The sequence below is a fragment of the Anolis sagrei genome, chromosome 1 (genome assembly GCF_037176765.1).
Source record: "Anolis sagrei isolate rAnoSag1 chromosome 1, rAnoSag1.mat, whole genome shotgun sequence".
Taxonomy (NCBI): domain Eukaryota; kingdom Metazoa; phylum Chordata; class Lepidosauria; order Squamata; family Dactyloidae; genus Anolis; species Anolis sagrei.
In genome coordinates, this window is record NC_090021.1 from 110,651,658 (window position 1) to 110,667,687 (window position 16,030).

At 38.1% G+C, this 16,030-nt stretch overlaps 1 protein-coding gene across 3 annotated transcripts in view; it reads right to left on the reverse strand.

The window, feature by feature from the left end:
- The window catches only part of MYO6 (myosin VI), a 157,653-nt gene that overhangs the window by 75,214 nt on the left and 66,409 nt on the right, over nucleotides 1-16,030 (reverse strand). For all 3 annotated transcript variants that reach the window (XM_060752937.2, XM_060752936.2, XM_060752938.2), the window contains exons 3-10: nucleotides 15,530-15,599; nucleotides 14,166-14,239; nucleotides 12,740-12,869; nucleotides 11,154-11,259; nucleotides 10,536-10,591; nucleotides 6,484-6,581; nucleotides 5,386-5,550; nucleotides 3,621-3,701 (exon numbers count right to left, since the gene is read on the reverse strand). In XM_060752937.2, the coding sequence (XP_060608920.2) occupies nucleotides 3,621-3,701; nucleotides 5,386-5,550; nucleotides 6,484-6,581; nucleotides 10,536-10,591; nucleotides 11,154-11,259; nucleotides 12,740-12,869; nucleotides 14,166-14,239; nucleotides 15,530-15,599 (780 nt within the window). The remainder of the gene's footprint in view (nucleotides 1-3,620; nucleotides 3,702-5,385; nucleotides 5,551-6,483; nucleotides 6,582-10,535; nucleotides 10,592-11,153; nucleotides 11,260-12,739; nucleotides 12,870-14,165; nucleotides 14,240-15,529; nucleotides 15,600-16,030) is intronic.

Below are 16,030 nucleotides of genomic sequence, written 5' to 3' on the forward strand. Positions count from 1 at the left end.
TGAGAAGGGATTATGTGAGAAGTCTGCTCCCTTTCAGGAAAGGTTGAAGGAGGCCACAAACCGGGGAAATAGTGTTCACTTGGAAATAGCTCATTTTTTCTGACTTGGCTACATAGCATTGCAACATGATCAAATATTACTTGTAATCCTAGAGCCAGGTCAAAATTAACATCTACAAATTAAACCAACAGAAAGCACCCAAACAGCTGCCACTTAAACAGTAATCAATGAAGGAACAAGTAGTGGATATAACACAGAAGTCAGTATTACACCTGGGTCTATATTATTTTATGTTATTCCCTACATGGACTGGAAAAGGCTCCTTTTGAAAGAAATTATTTTCAGTTTATCAGGAGAGGCCATGGATTGACTCCAAGACTGTCTTCATACAGAGTATATGCTTCTTCTGTGATCTAAAGTTCTTCCTCATTTTGACACCATTAAATTGTTAAAACAATGAAAACAAAAATGCATGCTTCTGAGTATTTGATTGTCATTTTGTGTTATCATTTTGTTTTTGTGTGCCACAGCAAAAACAGGTTAGAATTATTTCCGAATTGTTTGCAGATCACAAGTGAAGGGTGGAATTGTAAAATTTTGCCCAAAATAAACAGTACTACTAGTACAGAAGTATATAACCTGATGCTCACTTTACTTGGATAATGAATGCATTTCACCAGAGAGTATTTCATACAAGTCTAGTTTTGGATGTTCAGCTGTTTGAGCTTTAGCACCACACACCACTAACAACCCAGAGATCGAAAAGAAATAAACCAAACAGCAAAATGGGTACTCTACATGCAAGGAGAAAAAAACATGCACAATATAATTTTAATTATGAAAAAAGCTGTTTAAGATTGGAAATTAGATAGAATTGGACACACAGTTGATCTAGTTTAATCCCAGACAAGGGACCAACACTATTCTAAGAAATCTAAAAACAGAGGTGCTAACATGCATCTGAAAAATTCACATCACATAGCAATTTGATAAAAGTAAAAAAAAAATCAAATTATCCAAAGTGATCACCTCATCTTCCTGAGGGGGAAAGGACAAAAATAATGTAAGCATTAATAGGTTACTCCATTTCCTATTATGAAATATGTTCAATGAGGATCAACATTAGAAAAACAAAGAAAATTATCTCTGTAGTGGACTGGGTTGATGCCAGAAAGCATAATATCAGCTTAGAAAAGGGAAGTAATATTCTTGCAAATCAGTTCCAAGTTGCATACTAAGCTTAGCAACTTTTTTTGCTGATTTTTTTTTGTAAGACCTCCTGCCCAGGTAGAGTTTTAAAAACATCAGGCCATAAAGACACCACGATGGATTGTATCTGACACTGGAAATGCAGAAAGCCATTTGATATAGCTAAATTTAGGTAACACCCACTCTCTTTCACTGCATTGGGTGAATCCAACACACACACACAAAGTTTGGTAGAGCCCCCTCCTTCCCTATGACGAGGCTTCGGGTGGGACAAGAGACTCCAGAAAGTGGCGTGAAAGGAAAATATTGATCATGCAAAGCATTCTCTCATCATACAATTGTAAAAATACATTTATATACTTTTCCAGTTTATTACTATAACATCTAAACCAGTGTTTCTGCAGAAGGGGGTGACTGATACAAAAAGTCTACCTGGGCACAGTTCATGAGTTTCACATGCCTTTCCATCGTAATTAAATTAGAAGCCACCGCATTCACAGGTTTAACATTATCATATGAATGTATCTGGGGTTCATGGAGAGTTTCCAGCCATATCCATTCTGGCTCAAACAAAGTGATTCATGGCATTATGCACTTTTTACCCACTTGAATGTTCAGAAGGAAGCAAAAAAGCTCTTACATCTCTATAGTGATGAATATGGTTTTCAAGATAGGATTAGTGAAGGTAAGTATCCAGTTAAAGAATACTGCAATCACACCATACTTTAAACAGTATCTTAGGAGTATTTAACTTTCATATCTCCATCCTATGGAATTGTGGGATTTTGCAGTTTGAGGAGGAATTTTTAACTACCTAAGGAATCTTGATATTTGTAGTCACAGAGCTCTAGTAGCTTATCAAACTACACATGACAAGATAGTATAGACTGCATCCATGACAATCAAAGTGCTATGTATACTTGTATACCATGAAAGGGACCAGATAAGAATCTAAAGTCAATTACAATTGCAGGTCTGCTTTTCTCTATAACAGTGGTTCTCAACCTTCCTAATGGCGTAACCCCTTAATACAGTCCCCCATGTTGTGGTGACCCCCAACCACAACATTGTTTTCATTGCTACTTCATAACAGTCATTTTACTACTGTTATAAATCATAATGTAAATATCTGATATGCAGGATGCATTTTCATTCACTGGACCAAACTGGGCACAAATACCCAATACACCCAAATGTGAATGCTAGTGGGGTTGGGCGAGGATTGATTTTGTAATTTGGGAGTTGTAGTTGCTAGGATTTATAGTTCACTTATAATCAAAGAGCATTCTGAACTCCATCAGCGATGGATTTGAACCAAACCTGGCTCCCATGACCAATGGAAAACATTGGAAGGGTTTGATGGGCATTGACCTTGAGTTTGGGAGTTGTAGTTCACCTATATCCAGAGAGCACTGTGGACTCATGCAATGGTGGATCTGGACCAAACTTGGCATGAATACTCAATATGCCCAAATGTGAACACTGGTGGAGTCCGGGGAAAATAGATCTTGACATTTGGGAGTTGTAGTTGCTGGGATTTATAGTTCATTACAATCAAAGAACATTCTGAACTCCACCAACAATAGAATTGGCTCAAACTTCCCACATGGAATCCCCATGACCATCAGAAAATACTGTGTTTTCTTATGGTCTTTGGCGACCCCTCTGACACCCCCTCGCGACCCCCTCAGGGGTCCCGACCCCCAGGTTGAGAAACACTGCTCTAGAATATATCCATACGCACCCTAGAGTATATGGATATATTCTAGAGAATAGAATCTCTGGTGGTGAAATGGGTTAAACCCTTGTGCTGGCAGGACTGTTGACCGAAAAGTCGGCGGTTCAAATCCAGGGAGCAGGGTGAGTTCCCATCTGTCAGCTCCAGCTTCCCATGTATAGACATGAGAGAAGCCTCCAACAAGATGGTAAAACATTTTGGTGTCCCTTGGGCAATGTCCTTGCAGATGGCTAATTCTCTCATACCAGAAGCGACTCGCAATTTCTCAAGTCACTCCAGATACCCGAGGGGGGGGGGGGGGTAGATTCTTACCAAATTCATCCATATAAATAGTAGTCAGATCCAGTTTGTTCAGGAAAGGTACAGATACAACTCCTGGCCAAAATATCCTAGACTCACCAGAATGCATGTCCCTGTCACATATGAGGATCTGTGGTCATTCATACCTGACGATCAGGTGGATGATACCAATTTTTGTCAGTGTTGATCATTTATTTGGTAAAATAGTAGTAGTGAGATTCTGCTACTCTTTCTAAACAGCACTTTCCAAGACAATTCACATATAAAGACAAGTCAAAGTATTGGGTGAAACTAATTTTAGATCCAGACTGGATATACTGCACAGCACAGTATTTTTCAGTAAAAGCAAAAAAAAATGGCAGAGATTTCATACCTCTGGACTTTTGCGATTCTGCAAAATTTGCTTATCGGTTTCTTTGGTAGCAAAATATTGGGTGCATCCACGATTTAAATACTGTTGGAACAGAAGTAGACAATGAGAGATGAAGTGCAAGAACTATAGAAGATAATACAAAATGTTAGTTCCCTTCTTAATTACCTTGCAGTAGAAATAAAACACAGTAATATTTGCCCCGAAGTCTGGCTTGTGATTTAATTTGTACTCTATTAAATATTCAGTTTGAAAATGTTGCTTGTATATTTCTTTATTTATTTGACTATTTTAAAGGCCAACATTGTATTTCTACAGTCAGCCTTCCATATCCACTGCACACCCACTGCACACATATTACAAAACAATTGTTTCCCTAAATAATACGGATTGAACAAAATGTTTCTTACACATGTGAATCTAGAAAAGCCTACTTGAGAATCAAAAACTATAGCCAAATGATTTTAAAACTTAGATGCAGAAAACAGTTCTGTGTGAGAGAAATGAATTGGAGAAGGACAAGAAATAATTTCAAGATGTGTCATAGAATTTTTTCCATCACAATTTAATGCATACAGTTAACACTAAAGCGATTCAACAGCTGAATGACATGCAAAGTAAAGATACTTAAAAGATTCTGAAGTACGCATAAATCTCAGTGGCTGCGTTTGGAAACCACAATAAGCTATTGTTTATTGTGACAAAATCTCTCTAGTCTTTCTCATGCTCACATGCTCAGCTTTCACCCTCTGCTGTCAATAGCCACATTTAGAGCAATACTATACATTAATACTCAGAAGTAGAATTTGCAGTATTATTCTGCTTTCAAAAAGGATACTATTTTCCCAAACTCTGAAAAACCTAAAAAAATATTGGTTGGGTTTTCATGTATTTTAGTTTTATTCTTATTTCATTACTTTGTGGCAGACCGCAAAACTGTGAGATACAAAATAAATGAATTCCTGATTTCTGTTAAGTATTCTGATTGATTAAGCTCGATTATAAGACGAAGCTGGCATATGAAGATTCAAACAGTTGGTTCAAAATCAAAATTAGTATATAGAATCATAGAGTTGGAAGAGACTTCTTGGGCCATCCAGTCCCCGCCAAGAAGCAGGAAAATCACATTCAAAGCAGCCCCAACAGATGGCCACCCAGCCTCTGTTTAAAAGCCTCCATCACACTCCGGTGCAGAGAGTTGCACTGCTGAACAGCTCTCACTGTTAGGAAGTTCTTCCTAATGTTCAGGTGGAAATTCCTTTCCTGTAATTTGAAGCCATTCGTCCGCGTCCTAGTCTTCAAGCAGCAGAAAACAAGCCTGCTCCCTCCTCACTATGACTTCTCCGCACATATTTATACATGATCATCATGTCTCCTCTCAGCCTTCTGCAGGCTAAACATGCCCAGCTCTTTAAGCCACTCCTCGTAGGGCTTGTTCTCCAGACCCTTGATCATATTAGTCACCCTCCTCTGGACACATTCCAGCTTGTCAACATCTCCCTTAAATTGCGGTGTCCTGAATTGGACACGGTATTCCAGGTGTGGTCTGACCAAGGCACAATAGAGGAGTAGCATGACTTCCCAGTTTTATAACTTTATAGTTTGTGCCCAAAAGTACACCTAGATGTAATTATTTCAGTTGACCTACTTTACACATGACAGGATCCAAACTTTTTAAAGGATTTTCAAAAAATAATGGGAAACGAGATCCACATTGAGTCCCACTTTGGGGAAATACTGATATCCAAAATATATTAAATAAACTCACCCTAAAATTATCTGGTGAACTTAAATACAGTTTTTCTCTTATATCTTCAGGGGCTCCAGCACACAGCCGATAGAAAATATGATAATTTCGTTCTTCTTTGCCTTGGACACAGATCCTGGATTTCTCTAGCAGATAATGTGATACAAATCCACCAACAACTGAATTCTATAAGAAAGAAAAACAAGGCATTTTATCAAAGGGAGAACCACATGTATGGATATAATTGTGTGTCTGTTTTTTTTTTTTTATGTGGCCTCATAGATATAAACAAAACTAGAAAAAAAGAGAGTGTGATTCAGCTAAACATTGTTGTGGAGCAGTTTTTGAGAAGCAGCCAAAAATCCAACTTGGCCAAAAATGTTGACACTGCTCTAGTGCTATCCCACAGATGAACTGCTGGAGCTACAATAGGAGGCAGGTTTAACAGGAAGCAAGTTCTGTTGAACACAGTGTTTTTGAATATATGGGAACAGGACTGTGTGCCATGTGGTTGGTAAAACACCATTTCAATTGATAGTGAATCCACACTGGGCTCCAGTCTGAGCTTTAAAGGAACTAAGTGCTCAATCCTTGTTGCTGTTTTAATGGGAGTAGAAATCATGCAAATCATTACTTACAAAATTTAAGAATGGTTGTTTTGTGTGTGTGTGTGTGTGTGTGTGTGTGCCAGGAGCGACTTGAGAAACTGCAAGTTGCAAGTTGAGCTCCTTCTATCAGCTCCAGCTCCCCATTGTTGGGGCATGAGAGAAGGCTCCCACAAAGATGATAAAACACCAAAACATCCGGATGTCCCCTGAGCAACATCCTTGCAGATGGCCAATTCTCTCACACCAGAAGGACCTTGCATTTAAAATGGTAGCAAACAGTCACATTCAATTTGCATTTGAGCCTGGAATACTATCTGACACAGGGTTGGGGAATCTGGGGCCCACCAAATGTTTTGGCCTACAATTCCCAGCAGCACCTCTTGACATGGTTAATGATAAGTTGCAACCCAATGCCAAGGAAGAGGAGAGAGAAAGTAGAAATGTCCAGGCTGAAAGGCAAAGATTTCTCAAGTTGAATTCCAGAAAGACATAAACAAATAAGTACGGATACCTTTTCATTGAAATGGATTTCTACAAATTTTCCAAAGCGGCTACTATTGTTGTTACGAACAGTCTTCGCATTGCCAAATGCTTCTAGAAGTGGGTTGGCTGTTAAGGAGAAAGGAAAGCAAAGCAAGCTTAATAAAAAAAATACCTGGGGGGGGGGGGCAGAAGAAAACAACTCACATTGTTTAGTACTGGGAAGCACAGAGAAAAAAGAGAAAATGGTTGAATCCAGAATTTTCCTCCCCAAAAATGGAGGAGTCCCTACTGTCCAAGAATAGCTGCTAATCCACCGGAGTATTTTTGAAATACTCCGGTTGAATGTGAAAATGAGGGACAATGACTTTAACCTATTCTCCCTTCTCTTGCAATCCCCCAAAACCTCTGTGGGATAACACTAGAGCAGTGTCATCTTGTTACAAAGGATGGGGGAATTGTGCGAAAGAGTGTGGCATTGGGTGAGTTGCAAGAGGAGAACATTGTCTAAGGCCATCTCTGCTACTTTTTCTCACCCGGCATTCAATGAGAAGAAGTTTGTTCGGATCATGCTCCCCTGGCAGGAGGAAACCCTGGATTCAACCTGTAATTTTCCCACATCATCTGGAAAAATATTATTATCACATAGCCATTTAGCTTGGGATTCAAGTACATCAAATGTCCATGTCAAACCACGTATCTCTTCTCAAACTGAAAGAAAATTCAACTGGGTATTGAGAAAGTAATAAGAGTTATACAATTAAGGACTGATATTTTGATGGAAGGAGTAAAGGAATTCCATTTGGCAAGCACAATCAATTTAGTTGTTTGGCTTCCGGCCATAGTTTTACTAACAATTCTTCCACAAAGTTAAAATGTCTACTTATATATCATAATAACAACTAACAGCTGTTGTAATGAATATTTCCCTTATAAAATATTTACACATGAATTGCATTGCCTTCCCCAAGTCAGCTCTCTCCAGATGTACTGAAGTATAACTCCCACAATTTCCAAGGTTGGTGATAATGGACAATGCGGTCCAGTATACCTAGAGAATATCTGGCTGGGGATATCTGCATTTCATTAACACAACTATTGACATTTCTTGAATTAATAAATTAGGGAATTCTTAGAGGTTACTTCAACTCTCACTCGTTTATATGTAAATACAGTTAAACAACAAATCCCTCTCCCAAGACCTGCTTCTGAATACATAATTGAAGCAAAAACTCAAGGAAAAAAGCAGCTAGATGTCTTTTCTGACCCACAGAATACAGCCAATATGTGAGTTAGTAATGTCAGGTGTGCCCAAAAAAGCTGTTTTCAGGCAGGAATAATAACTTCCAAGTGCAGCAACCTGTTTAATATGCCCACCTCATGCTTATCCAAGCACATACATTGTCTCCTTGTGAGCAGAATGCACCAAGCTTCCTAATTGCTCTGGCGACCCCCCGGATCAAAGCAACCGGTGGAGCAAAAAGGAAGACAACAGCCCTGAACTAATGGTGCAGCTAGGAATACAGACATGGCTGCCAGCCTTGTAACAAGCAGATGCCTGGAGTGGTGCCCAGAAGATGTGGACACAGCTGATCTGCCACATCACTGGCTAGCAACCACCACACTCTTCAATAATAGCATCCCATATGGACCATCAAAAACAACATTAATAAGCTTGAGCATGTAGTCACATTCACCTGTTGTAGCATCCCAATGAGCAAAGACACTTCCACTCAGTGCAAACAGAGAGCACATAATCAGGGTAAGCAGACAATGGCATCATTAGCAAAGCTATCGGGACTGCATAATGTTCACAGCATTTGGCTTGCTGGGTCAGACTATAAACTAGCCAGGTCAGCATTCTGTTTCCAAAAGCAGTCAAATTAGAGGCTTTTGGAAATCAGGATGTTCCAGCCTTTGGCATTTAACATGGTGGTTGAGTGGAGGTTTAGGTTTTGTTGTCAATTGTGGCTCTATTTACTCAGCCTCTTACCATTAACAAAACTGTCTTATCATGTTTTTGCTAATTCCACATTTAAAACTGGACTTTTTCTCGAAGCAAGACATTTAAAAACATTTAGTTCTAAGTATATTTTAAGGACCTCTTAAAACTGGACTTTTCCTTCAAAGCAAGACATTTAGAAACATTTAGTTATAAGTATATCTTAAAGACCTTTTTTTTATAAAAAAAAGTTGGATTAGAAAGAAATTTCAAATAAAGTGATTTTGAAAACAGAGTATCTTTGGGCCCTTCCACACAGCCCTATATCCCAGAATATCAAGACAGAAAATCCCACAATATCTGCTTTGAACTGGGTTATCTGAGTCCACACTGCCATATATTCTAGTTCAAAGCAGATAATGTACATTTTATTCAGCTGTATGGAAGGGGCCTGAGAAGAGCAAAAATGGCAACTGATTAAACTCTCAACAACTTTTGTGCTTCCTTGATTTTTTTTATTCTTGTCATTGCTAGTTTGTAACAGTCAGAACAATTTGAGCTGATGCATGACCTATTTAATTTATCCAGTTCGTCAAGAAAATGTATACCAGACTCACAACAAAGACACAATGTTCACAGGAAAATCATTTGGGAGGAGTGTTACACGGCTACAATGGGGCTTTGTGTGTAAGTCTTTTTTGCTGTAGCAATGCAGCCACACTGCGTACATGCATGTTAAGATGTGCTCAACAACTGCAGAGTGGAAACAAAAACCAGTGCAAGTGTGTAGTAGCAGCTGCCCCAGGTTAAGATATTTCTTTTAAAGCTTCACCCACTAACAACAAAAAAATACCTACAGGTACCAGTGTTAAGGAATGAAGCCTCAGACACTGTGTCCAACTGGCAGCCACTTTCTGAGTTGACACGGATATGGAATATTTGTATGTTCGGCTGTAATTAAGCAACATCATTCTCAATTATTCCATTATCTCTTAAAGAAGGAAGCACTGCTCTGAATTTGATACTAGTTATCAAGCACATAAAGCAGCAATAGAACTGCTCAGTTGAGGTTTTCACTGGCCAGAAAGGCAATAGGTTACTTTACAAGAGCACATGTGGAAGCACTGTCCTTGATGTAAACCCTGTTCATATGCACTGAACAGCACTTTCGTGAAGTGGGACCTCACTGTCGGCTACAGACTTCTCAGCTTCCTTGCAGCAGGAGGCCTGTCCTTTAAGTTCCTGCATTCTAGCAGGTGCTCTTTGTGAAGCCTAACCCTACTGAGATCTATCTGGTTGTTGTGTGTCTTCAAATCATTTCTGATGTATGGCAACCCTAAGGAGAACCTATCACAGGGTTTTCTGAAGCAAAAAGTGTATGACTTGTCCAATGTCACCTGGTGTGTTTTTATGGCCAAGTGGGGATTTGAATCTTGTTCTCCAGAGTCAGAGTCCAATGCTCAAATAATTATGCCAAACTGGCTCTCTGAGAGCTCCATGCTGATATCTACAGAAGTTGTGATGAAGGCAGCAGCACAGTCCTGAGTTTGTAAAGTCTATAAGGAAAGAGCCTAGCAAAAGGAAGGAGGAAAGGGGAATGTAACCTCATTTTTTTAGAGAAATATTTCCATGAGTCTCTGAACAATTCTTTCCATAAGTTGATGCCAGATCTTTTCTTTAACCCTCTAGTTACAACCTGGCTCACTGTACTCATTTTACAACACAACTCTCATTTACTTCAGTGATTTGCTGTGGAAAATATTATACTGCCTCTTGCACTAAATAGTCTACGGAACAACACTAATGATACAAGTTCCCCTTCTCTTAGCTATAGTGTCTAGCCAAAAAAAAAAAAAGATTTTTAAAGACAGCAATGAAGAACATATTCTGCTCATACAGATACCATAAAGTTAAAGATTGAAAGAGCATGAATAAAAGTAATCCTTTATTTACATAGATTTGATAAGGCCTGGATGGGATCTTGAGTATCTTGGTAAATAAGTGGGCATAAAAATCACATTTTCCAGGATGTTGCCGCTGAAAATGCCCATAAACTAAAGGATGGTGCTCATGGTATTCCTCTACTTACTTACTTACTCACTTACTTATTCATATGAAACAAAAAACTAGGTAGACAGTACCTTCTACAATTCTTTCATCAATATCTTGTCCACTGCCATAGGATTCAGTCAGATACCTTCAAGAGATAGAAAACATAATATTTAGTTGTTCTTTGCAATGGTTTCTCCTGGGACACCTAAATTATTATGTGCTTAAGAAAATCCACATATGTTCCTCAACTCAATAACATACTGGTAAACCAGAGCAGGGTTCAGCTAAGAAGACCTTGGGACCAAGTAACTAAACTTTTATAAAATTTACAGGGAAACACAGACCATTCATTATTTCCCAATCTAACCCACATCTCACAGTTGTTTTGAGACTACAATGAGATGAAACCCATGTGTGTATAGTATGGTCTCTTCGTCAGAAGATGGGAACTTGCACAATGAGACAATGATCAAGAATCTTCAGAAAATGTCCTCCAACAAGAAGCACCAAGAAGTCTCTGGGCATGTGTAGCTACGTGCCTAAATCTCTTTAGAATTGCAGCTTGAGTAACCTGCAGTCAAAGCCTCATTGATATTTTTATAGTTCCGGGTGGTACACATGAGGAAGTTTAATGTTTCTATAGAGAGATTAAAATGTCTAGAGTAAACTTTTATTCAGAGGAAACAATTTCAACCAAAGATACAAACCGTAAAACAAATTTAGTGTTTTCTGTCTTGCCAGCTCCCGATTCTCCAGACACGATGATTGACTGACTCATCTTGAGTACTTTCATGTCCCGGAATGTTTTATCAGCTGAAGTAAACATTGAAGAGGGCATTAAAATGGATAGGTAGCAGCACAGAGATCAATGTTTTCATTAGCCATTTGAACCCTACGTAATGTTGTTGTGAAAGCACCATTTGAAGTAATGAAATCAAAATTTAGCTGCTTATATTTACTGCCTGAGCATTAAATGTGCACTTCCAATACACGTGAGAGAAGAAAGATGTGTTAAAGATGCAGGAGAGGTCACAAAGCGCAAAATTTGCCTTTCAACAAAGGAGAGATGGTTTACAAAGAAGAGGCAGATGGTGGTCACTGTGGTCGCTTATTCTCTGCCACATGAAGTAGAGGCCTTGCTAACACTTTATCCCTGTTGTGGTTATTTAGACATTTTTTTCATTCTAACTTTCTACAATACTGTCTACAAGTTAGCTAACAAAATGCAGAATATAGTTAAAAACAGAAATCAAAAGCATTAAAGTTGGGGAGAGATGGGACTGGCATAGTATCTTTCAGAGACAATGAGAGTGGCATCACAGCTAATACTTGTTAATATTGGAGAAGAAGGCAATGATAAACCATCCCTAAAGGCTTTTAGCTTGAAAAACCTATAACGCAATAGTATGAAATGAACCAAGAAATTGTGCCAGAAGATGAGACAACCAGGTTGGAGGGCGTTCAGTGAGTTATGGGGAAAACTAAGAATAGCACCATGGTTCATGACACAAATGGAATCAAGATGATAGGATGTTCAGATATTGACATTCTCAGAGGTGACAGGACTCTCCAAAGCTGCACAACACATATTATAGGAACACAGAATGTGAGGAACGTGAATCAAGGGAAGCTAAACATTGTAAAACAAGGTATGCAACACATAAATATTTCAATATTTGGGTCAATGAAAAGTGCTCCTGACTGCAAAAGGTCAGTAAGTGTCCATGCACAGGCTGATTCTTGTAATCTGCCAAAATAGGCCAACCTCCTATGTCCAGTTCTTAATTAAAGTTGCAAATGAGTTTTAGTTTCAATCCTTATAAATACCATTTTTGATGTTTCTTTAGGACATCTACTAGCATACATTTTATTTTTGTTTTTTTAAAAAGAAAGAAGAAAGTAATTATCTTTTCCCAACACTCTGCCTCAAAAGCAGTGCCCTATGTAAAATCAAAACTTCCCACATCGAGAAACAAATAAATGCCAAACATTTCAGTGCTCAGAGCACACGGTGACCCTTGTGCTGGCAGGATTGCTGTCCTAAGATCTGCGGTTCGAATCCAGGAAGAGTGGGTTGAGCTCCTTCTGTCAGCTCCAGCTCCACATGCGGGAACATGAGAGAAGCCTCCCACAAGGATGGTAAAACACCAAACATCCGGGAATTACCTGGGCAACATCCTTACAGACAGTCAATTTTCTTACACCCGAAGCGACTTGCAGTTTCTCAAGTCACTCCTGATATGAAAAAAAAAATCTCAGTATTTACAAAGAGGTAAAATGGTGTAAGACTTACCAATCGCATAGACATGTGGTGGCAGTGTCCCAAGTGATTTACCATGGTACTTCTTAATAGAATCAGAGGAATAGAGTTTCGGTATATCGAAGTAAGGGTTCACTGCTATTAGGATGTTGGCTACATATGTCTGCAAGGAAAAGTCATTACAAGCTAATTAAAATTTGAAACTTCTATCAAAAATGTCTAGAAACCTACAAGAAACCAACAGAGAAGGTTCACCGGCATATTGCCAGGTCAGTCCTTCTGAATATAGGAGTAAAAGTTCAAGTCTCCTTGAATTCAGAATCAGACATTTACAGTCTGCCTTGCTATCTTAATCAAATATATATATTTTTAATTTGGTTGTTTTATTGCTTTACTTTAAATTTCATTGTAAATGACCAGCACATGCACATTGTATTAAAAGACCACAGGGAAACTCTTTAAGAACTTTAAAAACTGAACTTCTTAGGGAAGGAACTCCAAGGTTTGGGCACAGCCACCAGGAAGGCTCTCCCTTGTTCCCATCAAACAAACCTGAGAAAGTGGTGTGATGGGGAGAAAGCCTCCTCCAGGAGAAGTTAGAGCTCTAATAGATTTATACACAGTCTTTCATAAACGGTTTTTCAAATAAGTTGGAGCCAAATCATACTTTACAGATCAAAATGAACATTTTTGATCTGAAAATGCAAACCTGTGTTCTCAAGGGGAGTGTGACACAAGCTGACTCCCTATTCCCAGATGTGTCTTTTGACTGAGCAGAAGTACCTCTATGTTGTTGACTTTAGGATGCCATATTGGTACGTTGAATAAATGAACCATAACCAAACCATTATCAACTCAAAACTTCTTTTTGTGTATTAGTAAGAAGCAAATGGGTTAATGAACTTTTTAAAAAGGACATATTCCAATGGTCCAATGCAGACGAGCATATAAATTAGCACTGAAAGATCGGGATTTGGAGAGGACCAGTTTCTAACATAATTGCTTATCTGTTTCTGGCATGCCTGGTGAAAGTTTCTTCCTTCTATTTCACAGCTGTCACTTGCCAGAGCAGATGGCAAAGACTTGATATAATTTAGTCAGAATCCATTACATACAATCAGGCAATCTGATAGCTACATAAAAGATTAAAGCAGTCATTTGATCTTGAAGGTGTCAAAGCAGGCTGGTATTTTCCTCCTCCAAAGAGAAAGAAGAAAATGCATCTTTTCTTTTACTACACCTTATTGCTAAGGTGTAGTAAAAGAATTATTTATGTATTTATCCACATATGCACAAGTCTTCATGATACTAAAACTCTTCAGCTTCCTAAGGATATAGCTAGCAACTCATGAAACAATACAATATTATTTCCACATAGATAGTAACAAAAATTCAAAATAACTCTTTATCTAAATGGTTTTGTGGCCCAACCCACTTTTAAGAATAGGATAATACTTACATAAATTCTGTCTTTGCTGTATCGAACTTTAATGTTATGTAACAAGGTGGCTTCATTTAAGTACATTAATGAACCTATAATAAAAGCAGAGAACTAGTTTATATAAACCCTAAAAAGAACCAATACAGTTTAATAACCAAGTTTCACTGAAATGGAAGAGATTTTGCTTAGCACCACGGGTTAGCAGCTTAGAGTACTTATATTTCTAAAACAAAAATAATATGGTTAATTTCTTTAACAGATGGGAAAATAAGGAGTTGCTTTTAAAACATTACAACTGAAAGTGCCACTAACTACATTTCAATCTGGCTCAAGAATTGGAACTGGAACTGAGTATTTTTCAAAAAAATAAATTTTCCAGTCTTCGAAAGAACACTGGAAATACTGAAAGTAGGACAGCCACTGCAGTATTACCAGGATAACAATAAATTTAGAAATCTATATAAAGAATCATTGGGCTCACTTATTCTGATAACATAATCATTTAGTAGCAATAAACATGAAGGGACAGTAAACGAAAAACATACAGTGGCCCTTTGAGGGACAATATGATGTGTATAGTAGTTCTATTTTGAAATATATCCCACAATAACAGGTATTTATTTATTTATGAGTTGCCATGGTACTGACAATAGCATTGCTTGGAGAGTTGGGACACCTTGGAGAAAGCAGCAACACTGGGAACAACCACTTGGCCTTCCACTGAGGGCCCTTGCACGCAGCCCTATATCCCAGAATATCAAGGCAGTAAATACCACAATATCTGCTTTGAACTGGGTTATCTGAGTCCACTCTCAGATAATGTGGAATTTCCTGCCTTCATATTCTGGGATATGGGGCTGTATGGAAGGACCCTGAATCTCAATCCCTGGCTAAAGGGGTCAAGTTATAACTCTCTCAGTCTTTTTTCCCCAAAGTGGTTCCAGCAAAATACATTTCACCCATCTGTTCCATGAATCACAAAAGATGTTTTAAAATAATACAGCTTTCATTCTTTTTCCCATACGTTGTCAAATATCTAACAAATTGGGCCAAAGATTCCATTATTCAGTATCTCCATTACATTCAACACATCGGTTGGGTGATTCTGGAGGCTGTACTCTCAAAAAAAAAAAAATCTTCCAAGCTGTACTGACATGCCCTACATGTAAAGAAATGAAGAAAATAGAAGGTCTTGGACTCGAGAACTAACCTTCCCTTCAAGCAAAGTTTGGATGATAAGGAAAGCCAGAATGCAGATTAAAAAAACACATAGTGTGTGATAAGCAGTTACAGCTTTCAAAGTGTCTACTTGCAAGTATGACACGTTCTAAACAACATAATTATCAGATTTTTTCCAAGTTATACTTTACATCTTCACTTACAATTATCTTCCACATCCTTCTTACTGTCTTCCTCTGCAGGAAATACTTGGTTAATAGCAGCAAGAAAGGTCTGTAAACAGAAAGAGAACAAGATAATTTTGGGTTCATGCACAGATTGAAAAGTATACTGCAAATAAAATATATTTATACATTTTTTTTCTTTCTTTTCTTTACCCAGTAAATCAGTTTAAAATATTTAGAGAGTCGTTCTTTCAGATGTTTGAACTGCCAACTTGATGAAAATGTATTTAACAGATATTTTAACCATTCTATGGAATTATATACCATCTGGTGAATGTTTTAGCAATTTTCTATTCTGCTGGTGTTTTTAGTGCTAGCCACACATCTTTCCCCTAGATTTAAGCTCAAAATTTTATCCCAGATATTCTTATTTAGTTCGGTAGATTGTTTAGGTAATATCAATTTATCTTTCCTTCATACTTCACATGATCAATATTCCTTTATTTACTCTGTTTTCAAAACTGTTTCCCCACTCTTAAC